This window comes from Physeter macrocephalus, chromosome 21, assembly GCF_002837175.3.
Source record: "Physeter macrocephalus isolate SW-GA chromosome 21, ASM283717v5, whole genome shotgun sequence".
In the NCBI taxonomy this organism is placed as follows: domain Eukaryota; kingdom Metazoa; phylum Chordata; class Mammalia; order Artiodactyla; family Physeteridae; genus Physeter; species Physeter macrocephalus.
The window spans coordinates 78945426-78958631 of NC_041234.1; the positions used below are offsets into that span (position 1 = coordinate 78945426).

Genomic DNA, 13206 nt, shown 5'->3' on the forward strand with positions numbered 1-13206 from the left:
GACAGGGGGTTGCTGTCAGCTCCTAGAGGTTTCTCTCTGTCCTTGCACTTGACCCCTGACATCTTCAGAGCAGCAATGGTGATGCATCCAAGCCTTATCATGCTTCCAATTTCTCTGACTTCCCTTCTGCCAACAGCCATATAAAAGTTTCTCCTTTTAAAGGGCTTGTGTGATTAAATTAGCCCCACCTGAATAATCTCCCTTTTGCCATATATGTAACATAATGGTAGGAGGTGAAAGTCATAGGGGCCCTCTTCAAATTCTGCATACCATAAGATTAACGGGGCATCAGGCTGGCGTTACTCTCAAATAATTCAGGGAAAAAATTCTCTGTACTGTTTTTGCAATTTTTCTCTAAGTTTGTGATTTTTCTTCAAGTTAAAAATTAAAAATAAACATAAAGGGCTTCCCTGGTGGCGCAGTGGTTGAGAGTCCGCCTGTCGATGCAGGGGACACGGGTTCGTGCCCCAGTCCGGGAAGATCCCACATGCCACTGAGCGTCTGGGCCCGTGAGCCATGGCCGCTGAGCCTGCGCGTCCGGAGCCTGTGCTCCGCAACGGAGAGGCCACAACAGTGAGAGGCCCACGTACCACAAAAAAATTAAAAAAAAATAAATAAATAAACATAAAGTCTTAAACAGTGCTGTTCTGGTTCCAAGTAAGATAAAATAGGCACATTCTAACTTTCTGTAGCACTGAACACAGTTGTGAAAAACCAGACAGAATGTGTGGTGCAGCTATTTGAGTTCTCTGTAAAGAAAACATTAAATGGCAGGTGAATTGGGAAAGAACACCAGAATCCAAAGTACCATCAAACTGATAGATTTAAACAAGACCCAAAATCTCGTAACATGATATTCAATGTCCAATATACAAACCAAAATTACTCAGCATATAAGAAACCATGAAAATCTCAAAAAGCATGGGGAAAGGCAGTCAACAGACACCAATGATGGGATGACAGATGCTGTCTGTAAATATTTGCTAGCCTTTAAAGCAACTATTATAAAAATGCTCAAAAGAGCCATCACTCTTGAAAAACTAATTAAAAATGAAATTAACAGCAAAGAAATAAATATAAAAAAGAACTTAATGTAAGTTTTAGAACTATGAAATACAATAACTAAATTTTAAAACTGACATGATGGATTCAGTGGAAGTATGGAGATGACAGAGGAAGGAGACAGTTAATTTGAACACAAATCAATAGATATTGTCTAATTTGAACAGCACCCTAGATAAAATAGATAAACTCAATTGCCCTACAACTATTAAAGAAATCAAGTTCATAGTTTAAAACCATCTAAAAAGAAAACTCTAGGCCCAGATGGTTACACTGGCAAATTCTACCAAACATTTAAAGAAGAAACAGCACCAATTGTACACACTCTCTTCCAGAAAATAGAATATGTGGTAGGCAGAATTATGATCCTCCAAATATCCACACCCTAATCCCTGGAACCTATGAACATTTTATGTTACATGGCAAAATGGACTTTGCTGATTTGATTAAGGGTTTGGCCCTTGAGATGAAGAGATTGTCCTGGATTATCCGTGTGAGCCCAATCTAATCCTTAAATGCATAGAACATTTCCTATCTAGGTCAGAGAGATGAGATAGAAGGAGGAGGAGAACTTCAAAATGTGATAAGCACTTTACCAGCCATTGCTGGCTTTGAAGATGGAGAAAGAGAGTCATGAGCCAAAATATGTGGGTGGCTTCTGGAAGCTAGGAATGACCTTTAGCTGACAGTCAGTAAGAAAATAGGGCTCTCAGTCCTACAACCACAAGGAACTAAATTCTGCCAACAGTCTTTGTGAGCAAAGAAACAGATGTTCCCCTAGAGCCTCCAGAAAGGAATACAGCTCTGCTGACATCTTGATTTTTGGCAGGTGAGACTTATGACCTAGATAATCATAAGATAATTTATTTGTATTGTTTAAGGCTCTAAGTTTGTGGTAATTTCTTATGACAGCAATTGAAAACTAATACAGAAAAGGAAGAAATACATTCCAACTCATTTGGCAATGTCAACATTACTCTGATACCAAACCAGAGAAATATAGTACAAATAAAGAAAACTAAAACCAATATCCCTCATATTACCAGATTAAATTTTTCAATATATAGAAAGAAAAATCTACTGCAACCAAGTGGGATTTATCCTGAGAATGAAAGGCTAATTCAATATTTGAAAATCAAGCAATGCAATCCACCACATTAAGAACCCAAAGAAGAAAAACCACATGAGCATAGCCATAGATGCAAAGAAGTCTTTTGACAAAATGCGATATCTATTAATGATTAAAACTCTTAGCAAACTATGAATAGAAGTCAACGTCCACAACCTGATAAAAGGCTTCTACAAAAAACCTTCAGCTAACATATTAAATGGTGAAGGACCGAATATTTTCTCTCAAGACTGGGAACAAGGCAAGAATATCCACTCTGAGCACTCTTATTCAACATCATAATGGAAGTCTTATCTGGTGCAACAAGGCAAGAAAAAGAAATAAAAGACATACAAATTGTAAAGTAAAGAAAAATTTTCCATATTTGTGGATGATATTATTGTCTATGAACAAAGTCCCAAGAAACATATATTGGAAAAGAAGAAATGAAACCAAAATAACTGGACATGCATAACTAAAAAAATGGACTTCAAAACATACCTCACAACTTGTATAAAAATTAACTCAAAGTATAATATACTTAAATGTTAATTTTCATTCAAATATATCTAAATGTATTAAATATACATGTACAACACAATGTAAATCATAAAATGTAAATGTAAAACATAAGAATCTGGAAGAAAATATAGGAGAATATCTGTGTGATCTTGGTTTTGGCAATGAGTTTTCAGGTATGACACCAAAAGAAAATATTTACAAGTATGACACCCATAAAAGAAAAAAATGATAAATTGAACATTATCAAAATGAAAATTTTTGCTCTATGAAAGACACTGTTAAGAGAGTGAAAAGGAAAATCATGCTGCGAGAAAATATTTGCAGATTGCACATCTTATAAAATACCTATATCTTGAATATTTAAAGAACTCTTAGAACTCAGCAAAAGAAAACAAAAAATTCAATTAAAACATTGTCAAAATATCTGAACAGAGACTTAACTGAAGAAAATCTCCAAATGGCAAATAAACATATATGAAAATATGCTCCATATTATTAGTCAATAGGGAAATCCATATTAAAACCACAATGAGATACTAGTGTACACCTATTAGAATGGATAAAATTTTATAACCCTCCACAATTGCAAATGCAGGTGAGGATGTGGAACAAGAGGAACTCTCATGCGTTGCTTTTGGGAATGCAAAATGATACAGCTACTTTGGAAAACAAATTGGCAGTTTAATATAAAGTTAAACATACACTTACCATATGACTCAGGAATTCCACTTTTATGTATTTGCCCAAGTGAATTTTAAACTCATATTCACACAAAAACCTGTACACAAATGTTCATAGTAGCATTATTCATAGTCTCCAAATTCTGGGAACAATCCAGATGTCCTTTAACAGGTGAAAATATAAATAAATACTGGCATATCTATAAAATGGAATACTACTCAGCAATAAAAAGAAATGAACTCTTGTTTTATACAACAACATGGATAAATTTTAAGTGCATTATACTAGTTGAATAAAGCCAGATACTAAAGGCTACATATTGTATGATTACATTTATATGATATTCTGGAAAAGCCAAAATTATGGAATCAAAATCAGATCAGTGAAGGAATTCCCTGGTGGTCCAGTGGTTAGGATTCGGTGCTTTCACTGCTATAGTCCTGGTTGGGGAACTAAGGTCCTGCAAGCTGTGCAGCCAAAAAAAATCAGATCAGTGGCTCACAGGGGTTGGAGATGATGGATGTGATTGCTAACAAAGAGGCTGCACAAGGGAATTTTTAGGGTGATAGAACTCTTCTATATGTTATTATGGTGATTAACGTACATGCTCAAACCCATAAAACCGTACACCACAGAGTGACTTTTACCTATGCCAGTGGTTCTCAACTGGGAGTGATTTTGCCTGTCAGGGAATATCTAGGAATGTCTGTTGACATTTTTTTGTTCTCACACTGTGGAAGTTGGTGTTACTGGCATCTAGTAGGTAGAGACCAGGAATACTGATAAACAACTAACAATGCACAGGACAACCATCCAAACAAAGAATAATCCAGTCCAAAATGTCAATAGTGCCAAAGTTGAGAAACCCTTATACATGGAAATTTTAGAAGTCACCTAGAATATCAGGGGAATCCAAGAAGGAGTACAGACTGTAAAATAATGCATCTAACTGAATTACAAATGTGTCTTAGTCCATTTGGGCTTCTATAATAAAACAACACAGATTGGGCAGCTTATAAACAATAGAAATTTATTTCTCACAGTTCTGGAGGCTGGAAGTCCAAGATCAAAGTGCCAGCATGGTCAAGTTCTGATGAAGGCCATTTTCTGGATTGTAGATTGCCAATTTCTCACTGTGTCCTCACATGGTGGAAGGGACTAGGGAGCTCTCTGGGGTCTCTTTTATAAGGGCACTAATTCCATCCATGAAAATTCTGCCTTCATGACTGAGCACCTCCTAATACAATCACATTGGGCATTAGAATTTCAACATATGAGCTTTGCGGGGGGACACAAACATTCAGACCATAGCAAAATATATGAGATCACTTCACTGAAGTGGATGGGAAATAATGGAACTGACCTAAGCAACTTCAGAAAATGATGTTTTGACTGGGTACTGCAAAGCAAAAGACAAAATGACCTGAACCCTAGTTGGTATATCCGTTTTTCTCAGAGTATGGTATAGAAATTCATTACATGTATAGCCATACATTGCATGTGTATGAAGTTTAAACAAAGAAGTTAATATGTTGTAGAGTAGATAGTGGGAGCCAAGTTTCTCACATCAGAGAAAGAAGTTGCAAAGAAGAAAGGATTTAGTGTCAGAGATATCAATATGAACTCGTGTGTGTGTGTGTGTGTGTGTGTGTGTGTGTGTGTGTGTGTGTGTGTGCATACATAGAATAGTATAGATACATATATTTACTAGTTCTGTCCACTGAGAGGGCCTAGACACAATGCTGCCCCACTAACAATTAACACACATAGGGTGTAGATCTTGGTTTCTAAATACTATTTTCTAATAAAAGGAACCATGACTCCTTGGAGAAAAATTAGTTGATCCTAGGGTCAGGACAGGGAAAGTACAAGATGAACTTGGAACATCTGGTAGTACTAGAAAGTAAACAAGTGCTTTATAAAGAATATGCAAATGTGTTAGTTTTCTTTTGCTGTATAACAAATAACCATGAAGATAGTGGCTTAAAACAGAAGTCCAGATGGGCTCAGCTGGATTCCTTGCTTAAGGTCTCAAAATGCTGAAATCAAGGTGTCTGCAAGCTTTGGCTCTTATCTGGAGGCTCTGAGAAAGAACCTGCTGCCAGGCTCATTTAGGTTGTTGGCTGAATTCAGTTCATGCACTTGTAGGACTGAGGTCCCTGTTTCCTTGCTGGCTGTTGGCTGAGGGTTTTTTTCAGCTTCTAGAGACTCCCTACATTCCTTGGCTCTTGGCCACCTCCATTTACAAAGCCAGCAATGACAAATTGAATCCATCTCTGGCTTTGAATGTCCCTGACTTCCTCTTCTTCTTTCTTTACTGCCTTACTCTTCTGCCACCAGCTAGAGAAGGTTCTATGCTTTATCAGCTCATGTGATTTTATTCAACAGATCAGGATAATCCAGGATAATCTCCCAATCTTAAAGTCAACTGATTGAGTATTAAATTACATCTGAAAAAAAATCCCCTTACAGCAGTAATGAGATTAGTGTTTTATTGAATAACCAAAGGACAGGAATCTTGAGGGGAATATCTTTAAAGTTCTGCCTAACACATTGGACATGTCAAAGGGACATGAACCAACACCAAAGAGCTTCTGAAGGACAAAACTGGATCAATTTGAGAAAACAAGATGTTATTTGATTATATCCCAATGAATAACAACATCCATACTGATATAAATTAAGGATTAAATAAATAAACAAATAAGGTAGAACTTACTTACAGAATAATTCCCAGTAATAAATGTAGATGATATGAAGGACATAGAAAATCACCATTAGAACACCAAAGTAGTAATTTGTTGCAGGTAAGATTCACTGATAAATGTTAAACTTAATGGGTAAAACTTTAAGGAAAAACAGGATATTTGCATAGCTTCAAAGTACCTCACCTCCAAATTTTAATTAATAATTATGGCTGTTTATTTTTAAACATATACCCACAAATTCTTTGATACTTCTTCCTCCAAGAGGTGAAGCTTAATTCCCCTTCTACTGAATATGAGCTGGACTAGATGACTCACTTTTAAGAAATAGAGCATGGAAATGGAGAAATAGAAATTTACAGAGGAAAAACTTGGCAGGACTTGCTTTTGTGCTTTTCATTACAAGAAACACTATTTGCAGGTAATATGAATGCATAAGTAGAAAGCTGCTGAAAATCTACAATCAGCTACTAGAACTAATAAACGAAATGTAGCAATGTCATAGTATACAAGGTTAACATAGAAAAATCAATTGTATTCTTATACAGTAGCAGCAAACAATTGGGAAGCTAAATTTTTAAAATCCCATTTAAAGTAGCAACAAAAACATGAAATACCTAGGAATAAATCTAGCAAAATATGTCCAAGACCCCCACAATGACAACTACAAAACATTGCTGAGAGAATTTAATAAGATCTGAGTAAATGGAAGTGTATACCATGTTCATACGTTTAAAGACTCTGTTAATATAGTTATTATCATTAAGTTCATCTACAGATTCAAAGCAATCCCAATAAAAATTTCTGCAGGCTTAAATAAATAGATAACTGGCCGATTCTAAAATTTATATAAAAATTCAAAGGATCTAGAATATCCAAAGTAATTTTAATAAAGAACAAAGTTGCAGAACTTTCCCTACTTAATTTCAAGACTTACAATAAGGCTACAGTAATCAAGACAGTTTGATATTGGTGAAGAGATAGACATGTAGACCAATGGAACAGAATAGAGAGTACAGAAATAGACCTACACATACATGAGCACTTGATTTTTGATGAAGGTACGAAGGCTATACAATGAAGAAAGGAAGTTCTTTTCAATAAATGGCTTTGTATTAATTGGATATCAATATGGAACCAAACAAACACCAGAATTTACTTCACACTGTACACAAAAATTATCTTGAAATAGTTCATGGACCAAAATGAAAAGCCTAAAACTATAAAACTGTTAGAAAATATAGGAGAAAATCTTCATAACCTTGAATTAGGCAGCACATTTCTTAAATAGACCATAGTTATAAAAGAAAAAGTGGATTAACTAGACTTCATAAAAAACTAACACTTGTTCTTTGAAAGCAACCATTACGTAAATGAAAAGGCAAGCCAAGACTGAGAGAAAAATTCACAACATATATTTAAAAGAAATTGACTGTAGAATTTATAAAGAACTCTTGCAACTCAGTAATGAGGTCAAATAATCAGATTAAAAATGAGCAAAATATTTGAACAAATTATTTCACAAAGGAAGATATATGAATGACTAATGACTACATGAAAATATGCTGTGTATCAGTAGTCACCAGAGAAACGAAAATGAAAACCACAAGATACTACTACACACTCTTTAGAATGGTTAAAATTTTAAAATATTGACCAAAAAATCGTGACCATACTAAGTATTGGTGAGAATGAGAAGAAATTAGAACTCCAATACTCTACTGATAGAAATGTAAAATGGCGAAACCTCCTTGGAAAAACAGTTTGGCAGTTTCTTAAAAATGAAACTTACAATTCCATACAACATAGCCATTCCATTCCTAGGTATTTACCCAAGAAAATTAAAACATACATCTACATGAAAATTTGTACGTGCATGTTCATATCAAATTTATTTGTAATAGCCAAAAATTGGAACGTACCTAAATGTCCATTAACAGATGAATGGATAAGCATTCACCATACCATGTAATACCACTCATCAATAGAAAGGAATATGCTATTATTTCATGTAAAATCATTATGTTTAATGAATGAAGCCAGACAAAAATAAAAGAGCATGTGCTCTATGATTCATTTTATATTTAAAAATACTATAAAATGAAAACTATAGTGACAAAAAGCAGCTCAGAGGTTGAGTGGGGTTGGGGGTGTAAGGAGGGAGGGATTACACATGGGATGAAAGAGATTTTGGGAGATGATGGAAGTGTTTGCTATTTTGATTATGATCGTGGTTTCATAGGCCTAAATATATGTAAAACAGATCAAATTGAATATTTTAGGTACTTCTAAAACTTTAATTGTACATTTTTAAAAAATTGAAGTATAGCTGATTCACAATGTTGTGTAATTGTACCTTAATAAAGCTAAAATAATTACTCACTTGTAGGTACTAACTGAAAAGGCTGAGAGTGATAACCTGTCTTGTTGTTTATTCTCATGATATTTGATTTACTTGTTTTTGCTATTTTTCATTGTAAGTTCATTTTTTTTCCTTGCTGGTCTCTTTAAATACTCCCTCAGTGATATTTCCATTTTCTGTAATTTGAAGAAAACAGCATATGCTGCTGAAAGGTTGACCCTCCTCAGAGATCTCCTCTTTTTCTCCTTATTTACTAGACTTCTATCCCAATCCTTGCTTGAAAATCTGTAAAAACATACATATTTTCCTCAAGATACTAAAAGTTTACCAACATGAAAATATAAACAACTGATAGGGATGAATGTGTTAGTCCCTTTTGTTGTTCCCGGTTGACTCACTTTTCTTTTGTTTTCATAAGAGATTCATTTTATTTCCTTGCAGGCTTCTTTACGACACTCCCATTGACATCTCTCCATCATCACCTTAAAAAGTCAGATTGTACTGTTCACCAAGATCAGGAAAAACTGACTCTCCTATGGGATATATAAATTAATGGAAGCATTCATGTGGTACTCAGTTCTCCTTCAATCACCTTCTGACTGGGCTCCCTGACTTTTACTTTTTTCCGGAAAGTTCTGGCCTCATTCCACCCTTACAGAAACATCCAGGAAAGGGCACTTCCTTCAGTTGGACTTTAAGCAATCATGTTTTGATCATGGTCCCTGAATTTTACTGCTTCTAGAAAATTCTGTACTCATCCCCTACCATAAGAGGAACTCCCAGGAGAGGGATGTTAATTTGATTCTCTTTCCACAATCACAAATTGTGACCTTATTCCTTGAACTTTATCACTTCCAGAAAGTTCTGACCTCATCATCCCGCTCCCTCAGAAACACCAATGGGAGGGGATTTGTTCTTCAAAAAACCATACTCAACCAAAATATTGACCCTTACTTCTTCCAGAAAGTCTGTTCTCATCCCCCACCATCCCCAAAAACCCTGGTGAGGCTTCCTTGCTTTTCTTCGACCAGTCAAGTTCTGATCTCATTCCCATATTTTTAAAAAATTGAGGCTGCCTTGGGAAATCTAGGATTGGGGTAGAAGGCACAGTATTCATTTTCCGAGGGACCAAAAAGCCATTTATGAACATCACTCCATCAGCTAGCCTTTATGAAGTGCCTATGAGTTCACCACCGTGCATTTTCAGATCAGACTCTCCCTTCCTCTAGACAGAAAATGAAAGATCATTCCAGCCCCAAAATATTAAGGGTCAGAGTCCTCCTTAAATATGTTTCTCAATTGAACATGCAGGGACTCTGATGACTAAAGTGTGAACATCAAGTAAACAGTGATTTTGTATAAGTTGTGCAAGTTTGTCCATACACACCACTGGCAATCAGCACACACTGCAAAAATTTCCAAGTCATGTCTTGTGAAGGTACTGTGGAGAGGAGACAATCACCCTGAACTGGAAACTGTGGTCCCAGCTCTACCACTCACTGGCTGTGTGACCTTGGAAAAATCACTTTCCTACCTAGTTTCCTCATCTGTGAAATGAAGTGTGGACTGATAAAATGACTTCATTTTCTTACCCTATGACCTACAGTTAGAAATACATCTTATAAGGTGACAATATTTCTTACATCTAAAACTAAAACAAGTTTCTCAAAATAATAATTCTTAACACTACTCATGGGTGATGAACTCTGATGTTTTTTTGTCTATTCTTTTTAAAAAATTGCTTGTGACCCACAAAACTGATTTCAAGAGTTGTAATAGGTGGCAATTCTCACTTTGAAGAACACTGGATTGAAGAATCTTTAAGATTTCTTTCTGCTCTATTCTTTTTTTTTTTTTTTTTTTGCTGTAGGCGGGCCTCTCACTGTTGTGGCCTCTCCCGTTGCGGAGCACAGGATCCGGACGCGCAGGCTCTGTGGCCATGGCTCACGGGCCTAACCGCTCCGCCGCATGTGGGATCTTCCCGGACCGGGGCACGAAACCGTGTCCCCTGCATCGGCAGGCGGACTCTCAACCACTGCGCCACCAGGGAAGCCCTCTTTCTGCTCTATTCTAAAAATTAAAATGTCTACACTTTTGCAAAGTGTCTACATTGGAAACACTAAAAAGCAAAATATAGAACAATAGCCTCAGTCTTGCCGACTTTGATCTTCCTCAGCTTATTATCAGTTACAAAAGTCAAATATTCTCCACCTCCAGATGACAAAGTCCCATAGAAAATGTCCCAGATCAGACCCCCCCACCAAGATGTACAGCAGAGGGTAACCTTGGTACTTAGCATCTCTGAACTCCAGTACCCTCATCTGCCACTGTCCCTACCACTCTTATAATCAGTCTATTTTAGGGTCTTGTACTTTTTTAATGTTTTTGCTCATTGAATTCAGGAAGTATTCATCCTGTTATTCCACTTACTTTGTTTACACTTAATGACACAAAACACACATATGTTCATGGAATACACATACACACAATGATACACACACATATGTACACAGATATCCAACATACATACACACAATAGTGGCCTCAGACTTCAGTGTAAACTAGAATTACCTAGAGAGCTTACTAATAAATGGAGATTTTGGAATCCAACTCTGTGGGTCTGGAAGATAGGAGCCAGAGGCCCTACATCCTCAAAAAGTTCCCCCACCAAGGTATTTTTATGCAGATGGTGGACTCACACTCCTTGAAAAACAGTACGACATACATTCTTAAAATATCAAGATACTGAATTATGAATACGATCCTTTCTGGTTGGTTGAGGACAAGAATAAATAGTCAAAGACAATTGAGATTTTGAGTTCAGGGAGCTAGGAGAGGAAAGGTAACATTAACAAAAAATAAAGACTGGTGTGTCACAGGAAGATTGCTTTTTAAACTGCTTTATTAATTTCATATTATGAAAAGAATATTTTTTCTTATAACTGGATGAAATTGCCCTGCTGACAGAAAGTTTTACAGATAAAGCAATATTCAATTAGAAACTGGTAAGTGGAAACACCAAAAGGTTTACAGAAAAAGTAAATCACAAAAACTACAAGCATGTAGAGCAGAGGCCACATTACTGACCTCAGGGAAAATCTTAGGATTCAAGGTATAAGGCAAAACTCATAATGATTGTCAGGTTCAGGAATTTGGTGGCGCACATGATGCCTCATTTGCTGCTTCTTAGTCTTTCTCTTGATTTCCATCATCTGCCCTACGTGCTTCTCTACATCATCCCCCACTTCATGGTGATCAATATGCCTGCTGGGTATGGCCCATCGAAAATTAGGGACAAGTCGTCTAACCCGTCCCAGCCTGACATTTCCTCCAGGCTTCTGGCCTCTACCCCCTCCCAAATCGCATGATTCCTCTCCATTCTTTAAAGGGGCCTGGTCCCCCCCTTCGTTTTCCTGTTGGGTATTTTCCATGTTGAGATTTTTTACTGCTTGTTCCTCTTTGGACGCCATTGCTCCTAGAAGACAAAAGACAAGAAAAGGGACTATTTTCTGGGTGGACTGATCAGCACCGAGGACAGAGGCCCTACTACGCACCTCTCAAGATTCCCAGCCCCGGAATTCAAAGGCTTTTCAAATTTTCCTTTTCCCACCTGAGAGGCTCCCTACGCCCTCTAGGAGGCACCCAGTCCGAGCTCTCCCCCCTCCTTCGCCCCAAACCCACCATTTTCCCTGCCGATCCATGCCCACGTCTCTGCAGGCACCAAAATGGAGGACGGGGTGGGGGGGAGCATTTGGGGTCTCAGGGCTTACCACACGTTCCCCCCACAGCCCAACTGTCCCCCGCACCGACCTGGGCCTATCCTCGCGGTCTTCTGCTCCTTCCGATTCTTGCTGCAAGTGCGCCGCCGCGACACTTCGACTCGCAGACCTGCAGAGAGTAAGGGTGGGGGAAGGGGGCTGCTGCATCCGGACGCTCGGCCCCTTCTCGGCCCTGTATCTCCCACCCCCGGCCACCCCCACCCAGCGTCCCTAGCTCCCATCCTCAGCCGCCCCCGCGCCGACCACCATTTTCGGGGGCGGGGGTGTCGGAAAAGCTCGCTGTGTTGCGAGAAGCAGGCAGTCGCCTCAGGGCCGCGCGGCCCGCCCCCACAGAAGGCCTACCGTTTTCTGTGGCCAAACTCCAGGCCGCAGGGGGCATGGGGGCTGCGGTCTCCGCCCCGGGGCAACCGGAACCCCAGGGAGGGGTCCACAGGCCGTGTCCGCTCGCCAACGCCATCTCTGAGGACCCCCCTCCGGGTCCCTTACCTGCTCCTCCCTCGCCTCCTACTTTTGGGGGCCGCCCCCGGCCCGCACTCCCACAGGGAACGAGAAGGCAGCGAGCGACAGCTTGGTCTACCGTTAGAGCGGGGTGAGCTGCAGTCAGCGCTGGCCGTTCACGTGGGGCCTCCGTCACCGCGGGACGCCACGCCCTTGCCACGCCCTCTCCTGCCCCCCGTGTCACTTGTCCAAGCACCCGCCTGGGCCCTGAAGCTCTCCTTTCTTTGTGTGTTCCTGGGCCTTTCTCTAACGGCCGTGGAAGGGCAGTATCTTCCCAGGGGGCCACTGGCCATTCCCACTGCTCTTCTGGGGACTTGCCTTTGCCCTTCTCTGCTCCCAGGATACACCCCTCCCCATGCCAGGATTCAGGTGTAACATTTTAGGGGGTGCAAAACCCCTCTGTACTGAAGATAAATCGCACTTTAATGCAATATTCTAAAAAAACAAAATTAATGCAAGAATATCTATGACGAGCAAGGTGCCCCAAAC

General features: G+C 38.9%; 1 protein-coding gene across 2 annotated transcripts; it reads right to left on the reverse strand.

The window, feature by feature from the left end:
- Window positions 1-11324: 11324 nt before the first annotated feature.
- BEX4 (brain expressed X-linked 4) lies at window positions 11325-12823 on the reverse strand. 2 transcript variants are annotated; one of them, XM_007118019.3, is made up of 3 exons: window positions 12706-12823; window positions 12251-12328; window positions 11325-11915 (listed from the first exon to the last, which is right to left on the reverse strand). In XM_007118019.3, exon 3 carries the CDS (start codon window positions 11908-11910, stop codon window positions 11548-11550), a length of 363 nt encoding a protein of 120 aa, XP_007118081.1. In that variant the 5' UTR covers window positions 11911-11915; window positions 12251-12328; window positions 12706-12823; the 3' UTR covers window positions 11325-11547. The 2 variants fall into 2 exon arrangements, with proteins under 2 accessions (XP_007118081.1, XP_054937797.1); XM_055081822.1 differs by lacking the exon at window positions 12706-12823 and adding an exon at window positions 12562-12698.
- Between the last annotated feature and the right edge of the window lie 383 nt (window positions 12824-13206).